Here is a 6,722-nt window from a genome sequence, read left to right as displayed (position 1 = left end):
CCCCATGTAAACACTCATCACTTTCACTGGCGTCTGCCAAAGCCCGCTGAGTGGGTCCAGGTCCCTGCGACAATAGTTCAATGTATGGTGCTGCATGTGTTCATTTTTAACTAGGCCTGAATAATAAAGACGAATATGTGAAAGCTGCACAATCATTTTATTGGCACTATTTACACGATGTTTTGTCGTTTACCAGCCTTGACTTCAACATAAAGTGTCTACTGGCTCTTACTGTTTCTCACTACATCACCGAACTATTTTGGAAGCTGTTAACCGTCACATGCACAGTTTTGGCCTCAAACAGGACTCGCCCTGTGGAAGACCATTATGTTTTGCTGTTTTTTTTAATGAATCTGAGCTGTTTCAACAAACACTATGGCAATTTGGAGGCTCCGGTTTGACGTTCTACTGAATGTATTGAGTTGTCCTCACAGGGCTTTCTGTTATTGTGTTAATGCCAATCTATCAGTGAGGGCAGCTAAAATAACAAATGCTTCTGTGCACATTGCAATTCCACAACAGCAATAACTACTGTACATCCACCAAATCCAAGCATTACAACCCTCGTGTAAGAGTTTAGGACTGTACCTAGATGGACCTACTTATCGATTGGCTGGCAATTCCGTGTTGGGGGCATAGTGTTCTCCAATTAGATTTGCTAAGCCCCGTCCTAATATAATGCTAATTCAAAAACAGGTTTGGAGTTGTAGTATTCAGAGAAATGTTTTGGTGACAACATTAGCACAAAATGTACTGTACAATTTCTAAAGCTGTACTTCTGCTGGTAGTGGAGTATTTTGTGAGCAAATAAAGTAGTTGCACTTCTACTTGGGTATTAAGTTTACGCACATTCTCTTTCTAGATCACTGGATTAGGTTTGTGCACCTTAACTAAGTAATTATGGGTCCTAAAATGCAGTGGCAGACATGTGCCTGTTGGGAAAAGAAATCATCCAAAAAGATCTTATTTTTCACAGTGTGTTTTTATTGAGTGTATATTTATTTATCATAATGCAGATTTACTTCTCATAACACTGTCATAATGCACAAATGCACGAATCCTGATCCGTATGAAAACGGGCCTCGAAAGTTTCTTCATACTGATACTAGCTGGTTCAAATAACAGCCTTCCAATAAATAATATCACTTCACGGCTACAAAGTTTACACAGAATCATATTTCACTTGTACAATGATTTTTATACACCCTATTATGACTGGCAGTAACCTGCCTCTGCATGTATTATGTAGATGCAGTTGACCTGAACATTTATGGCTCACAGTTTGAATTGTTTGCAAATATCGATTTGCATTTGTCCTTTCATAGCTTTTTTATGCAGTTAACAGCGATCCATGTGGTCTTCACCAGCCTTTTGACTTCCCCCTCCTCTCTCCAGCTCTTTGATGTCGAAAGTCATCAGAACATCCATGTCACTGGAGTCCCCCGAAGAGGTGGCCAGTTTCAGTTGTTGGGGACTGTTTCCAGTGAAAACCTCACCCTCCCAGATTCTGCTCCGGTTCATTTTAAGATCGGTGCGTGTCTGTCCCATCACGCTCACCCTCTGGGCCCCGGGGACCCTCACCCTGAAGAGGATCCAGGAGAGCGGCTCCAGCAGGCCCACACGAGGCTCAAAGAGCACGCAGCCTTTCCTCCAGGCTGAGTAGACGCAGGGGAATGGAGGCCCCGGATGAACGCAGCTGTTCCTCAGAATAAAATCACACATGGGGTTGAAATCTTCACCAGCTGTGAGCCTAGCGTACAGACCCAACCGATATACCCCCGCACCGGGGAAGCTGACACTTACCGTCACCTTGCTGTCGGTGTACGTACAGAAGAGGTAGCGTGAAAGCGGAATAGCTGCTGCTTCGCTCTCTTCCCTGCCGAGCACTGTGTGAAGCTCAAGTTCCCGTTGATTGTGGAAGGTGATGTTGCACTTCCCTTGCACCGTGCTCACCACTGCTGTGGTGTGGCTGAATTTGGACAGCCCTACCTCTGATGTTCTGGTCCCTGGCCCACACGCCGAGCCCAGGTTAGAAGGGAAGAGCTCATCGACTCCCGCCGTCTTCCCTTTGCAGTGCAACAGGAAGTTTGCAGCGTTCTGGAACTTGACATCTGTTTTCTCATAGTCCCGCACAAACACTGACAGTCGGTAGAAGCCACGCAGCGGGCACAGGACGTGGCAGGTCAGCACGTCGGGTTGAATTTGAGTAGCAAGGCAGCGCTTGGCTACAACAGTTTCCAGCTCTGGGTGGACCAGTTCACACAGTGCCATCAGAGGTCTGGACGTCTTTAACACCAACTTAAAGACGCCCTCTTCCACCTCGGCCGACTCGCCGCCCTGGCTGCTGCTTGCAATACCCAAAGATCCTGCGCCAGGCTGCAAGCCCCAAGATAAGAAGGGATTCTGTGGGATCTCCATCATGGCCCGAGGTTTGGGACACTCAACTGTGAAGGAGCAGACCCAGATGAGAGGTGTGGTGGCAGTTTCAGGTCTAGCAAACACCTTCACGTCGTATGTGCCACTTGCAGGAGGAAGGAGCTGCAGCTTCATGCTCCGATGGGAGACCGTTAGGAGGCCAAAGGAGGGGTTAATGGACTCTTTCTGCTCTGAAGCTCCACAGTGGAGAAGGTCTTGGTGCTGTGTGATTTCATAGGTGAATGTGGCGGGTCTGGAGAATCCGATGGACATGTTTGCCTCACCATCATCTATAGAGAAAAACATTTTTTTAAATAGGAGGAGAGGGAGATTGGACATTTTGGGGTGAAATGTTTATAATATTTCTGTTGAAGCACTTTCTGATTATTTAGACATTTTTGACCCTGAGCATAAAATGCAGACCTGTGACGATGTGAAAGTGCTGAGGCTGAATCAGCCTTAGCCCCATGGTGAAGAAGGCAGAGGTCTTGAAGACCCTCCTCTCAAACTCCTCCAGGAGGAAAGGTGTGTCCAGGAGCTGCCATTTCTCTTCATCTGGGAAGTGCGAATCTATAAACTCTTCTGGGTCCGTTAGAAAATAGAAATCATCGAACCTTGGAGGTAACAGATGGAAACAACGCTATGGTTTGAGACTTAACTCTCTGCTGGTTTGGATTAAGGAAAACAGACCGAACAGCAAACTTGTCAAGAAAGCAGCTGTGCTAAAGAAAAGAATGTTAAACAATCACGTGCCAGGTTAAATTTAGACTTATTTTGCAGGAAGAGGAATCCTAAAACCTCACCACCATTAAATGTAGAGTATGGTGGAATTGTTTTTCAATCCCTCTTCTTATTTCAAACCTTTTGACAAAGCATTCACGATCCATATCTACTCGTCCTGCTCCCCAACAGGCGTCCAACAGGAACCACTGTCCTCCCAAAAGCACCGCATTCCACAGGTGGTCAGATTTGACGTTCTTGAGGCTCTGACCGTGTCGGTATCCAACACCTTTACTGTGGCCTGCTACTTCTTGGCACTCGATACCCACCTCTCTGTAAACACAAATGATGTTCACTGCCTCCTGTTTTTAATCCTGTGTCCTTGAAGGGAATTTTAAGGCATTTCAGTCCTAGGACTGAAACTATCTAGCTTGAACTCAGAACACAGCACAATACTGAATGAACAAGAATAGAAAGCGCACTCGCTGTGTTTGGGTGCATACTGATGTCTAGAAATATATGCTGAAATATGGAACCATTTTACTGCGTTCATGTAAAATATGTTTTTTTTTTTAAACACTGAGTTGTGAGAGGCCTGACAACACATACTGCACATATGTGTTGTTAGAAGTATATGGGAGGTCGCTTGTACTGACAAACTCAAAACTGTGCAGTTCCCCTCTATAGATTGTTTTAGCATTTCTTGTCTAATTGTTGTGGTTTTCTTGCTTTTGTACTGTAGCTGGTAGTTTTCAGCTAAATAAGTCTGATAAACCTACTGTAAACTCTGTGTGCAGCAACCAGCTGGTGAGTAGTGGATCATCTAATAGCCGAAGAGTCCGATTTTTTTCCCTAAGAGTTGGTTGAACACCTAAAGAGAGCTACGCCGCTCGCATTTGTACTGTAACTATTCCTGTGACTGATGCAAGTGACAGGTTAACAAATTTACTCTAATAACTTTATGCTGGGATAGTTTGTCGGTGTTGTGTTTACAGTGTACTGTGCTGCCACCAAGTGGCCAAAAAACATCAATGAATGCAGCTTTAACATTCCAAATGAACTGGATAATGAAGGTACCATGATGCTGAAGAAAAGTAGTTTGCATGTACCTGCACATCTCTGTGCACAGGTTGGAGTAACCACAGCACACGCCCCGACCAGCTGCTATCACCTCCTCTGGGGAGTTTAGCTTCTCTGAGCGGCCTAGGTACCCACTTATGTCGTATTCTGTCGAGAAAGCGTTGGGTTTATCAAAAGGATGTCGCTCTAGATGCTTCGTGCTTCTATATGGCACGTGTAGTTAAGTCATCTCACCAATGTTGTGGCACAGCCAGACCCAGATGGCGCGAAGTTTCTCCAGCTCATTTCTGGCTCCCTGTGTGATGGTCTGCACTATTGTCTTGACATCATACACACGCTTTTCCCTCAGCTGCAACACACACAAGAGATTCACAAGTAATAGAGTTGAGTAGAGTTGAGTTCACATTCAACTAGCATCAAATACATTTATGTAGGCCATTGTCTTTGATTTTGTTTTTTTCATCCTACGGTATCTGCCAGCGTTGCCTAGTGTATTGAACAGGCCAGGTTACTTTCCATGCTCAGGGATGTGAGTGCTCTCTGAGAGCGGCTGGATTTGCTTTGAGTTTAATTGCCACGAATAAGTAGATGTTGTCATTCCTCTTTAACACTTAAGAGCCGCTCTGTTGTGGTTTTGTTGTTGTTGTTGTTGTTGTTGTTATTGTGCTTATTTGGGTCTGGTTCTGTTTTTTCCCACTCCCTGTAGATACTTGGACTGTCTGGCCTGGCCTAGATGGTTCTTTTCACTTCTCTGCATTGAGACCTTTAGCTATGGGTGAAGTAGAAGAGTAGCTGGCTGTAAATTAGTCGCTAAGTGCGGCATGGATTGTTGTTAGAGAACACGTATTTTTTTATGTATAAGACGAGAATGGCTTTAGCCAGCAATAGTAAATGTGACCTGTTAACATAATTTAGATCAGTATGCCTCACCTCTGCTCCTGCCCTGATGACATGGGAATCAACCCTATGGAAGACCTCCGAGTTGGTGAAAAGGTCCTTTCGACGCCTCCTCTTCCCTGCCGCTGCCTTTTGTCCCAGCTGTGCCTTTGGTTTCAGCTGCCTCTGTTCCTCTGCCTCCTTCCTCACTGTGCTCTTCTTCACCACCGTGATGGTCCTGGCTGCGCTCTCTAATGAAAGCTGTCTCTTCGCTACGGGGCGCTGATCCTCACTCTCAACGCTCTGCCGTGAGAGCACGGTGCTCTGAGGAGCTTGGGCACGGACCAACACCTGGGCAGCAGCCATGTCTCCTCCATTCCGGGGCTTTGGACTCCCCGGTGCATGGTCGTCGTCACGCACCAGAGCTCCGATAACTGCCACAGGTTTCGGCTTGCTTATGTTAGGATTCTCCTGGAAGTCACGCAGCTCTAGGGCCCTGACCTGCACACATCCTTTCGGGGTCAGCTCATCTTGCAGAGAAAGGCGTGTAGTACAAGAGATGGGGAAGGAGAACTTCTCAATTGCAACTTGAGCTGACATTATACTGGAAACATGGCATCCTGAGCAGAGAGAAAAAAGACACTTTTCTTTGAGATATTTTTAGCTCACTCCTGTGCGCGGCTTTGTTTGATAGCTTAAAATGAGACACAATGCTGCTGTGGGAACTCTTCACAATAGATCCAAAGCACTATTGTACCTACTGCACACAATGAAGCAGTGTGCATTTTCCATACTGTACATTCTGTGTAAGACAGAGATGAATTGGCAATTACATCAGGTCTATTTGTGACCAGAAATGAATGCAAAGGTTGGAACAATTAGTCATTGTCACACCTCATGGAAAACCTTCACCAGACTAGTATGATCTTATAAATATCTTCCTGTAAGTGACGAACCTGCAGATTGTTGAACTTATTCGACATGAGCAACATATGCAACAATAAGCAGAAAACTACTTGTTTGTTCGAATGGATGGCAAGTTGGCTCAGCGGAGAACGTCCTTCAACCTGACGACCCCGGACTGAAGACCGTGTTGGCATATACCCGCCCAGCTCGAGTGTCCTTCAGCTGGCTACTGAGCTGTACCAGCTCTGTGGGCAAAGTGCTGGAGCTGGCCCTAACCTCTGACCTTCCTGGAGTGTGACTAGAGTGAAGGCGCCGCATTTCCAAGCTTTTACACCCTTCTGCACCACTGCTGCGCCTTTCTGTGTTCATGACAACTTTTATACCTGCTGATTTACGTAAGATGTACACTCCCAAAAAAAGAAGAAAGGCAGTCGTGTTTATCAGTCACTGCATCCCTAAAAGTCACTAAGGCGTTTACTTACCCTGAGAGGATTTGAAATGCCTGCTGGGTGTTTTGCTGTAGTGTAAGGCAGAGATGTTTCCACTGTGTGTTCTAGTGGTCCCCACTTACAGGGGGGAGGCTTATATACTCCCCCAGTGGCCTGCCAGGACAAGCCCCAGAATAACAAGCCTAAAAATACTACAAAGCAGTTAAGACCAGCCAATAGAGCAAGCCCCAGCTGAAGAGTGTGACATCTTTGTGTGTGTGTGTGTGTGGTTGTGGC

At 45.9% G+C, this 6,722-nt stretch overlaps 1 protein-coding gene across 1 annotated transcript; it reads right to left on the bottom strand.

Moving 5' to 3' along the window:
- Positions 1 to 957: 957 nt before the first annotated feature.
- Positions 958 to 6,583, bottom strand: ky (kyphoscoliosis peptidase). Its single transcript, XM_067479149.1, has 7 exons — positions 6,480 to 6,583; positions 5,146 to 5,711; positions 4,450 to 4,564; positions 4,245 to 4,362; positions 3,277 to 3,468; positions 2,839 to 3,029; positions 958 to 2,705 (listed from the first exon to the last, which is right to left on the bottom strand). Exons 2-7 carry the CDS (start codon positions 5,689 to 5,691, stop codon positions 1,339 to 1,341), a joined length of 2,529 nt encoding a protein of 842 aa, XP_067335250.1. The 5' UTR covers positions 5,692 to 5,711; positions 6,480 to 6,583; the 3' UTR covers positions 958 to 1,338.
- Between the last annotated feature and the right edge of the window lie 139 nt (positions 6,584 to 6,722).

The sequence above is a fragment of the Channa argus genome, chromosome 16, assembly GCF_033026475.1.
Source record: "Channa argus isolate prfri chromosome 16, Channa argus male v1.0, whole genome shotgun sequence".
Classification (NCBI taxonomy): Eukaryota; Metazoa; Chordata; class Actinopteri; order Anabantiformes; family Channidae; genus Channa; species Channa argus.
The sequence above is the reverse complement of the archived record's forward strand: the minus strand, read 5'-3'. Positions and strand labels throughout refer to the sequence as shown.

Coding starts and splice junctions, on each gene's coding strand:
- ky (XM_067479149.1), bottom strand. CDS start 5,691: ATGTCAGCTCAAGTTGCAATTGAGAAGTTCTCCTTCCCCATCTCTTGT. Junction 3,469..4,244: donor CTGTGCACAGAGATGTGCAG/GTACATGCAAAC, acceptor TTGTGTTTACAG/AGAGGTGGGTATCGAGTGCC. Junction 3,030..3,276: donor CGTGAATGCTTTGTCAAAAG/GTTTGAAATAAG, acceptor GTTACCTCCAAG/GTTCGATGATTTCTATTTTC.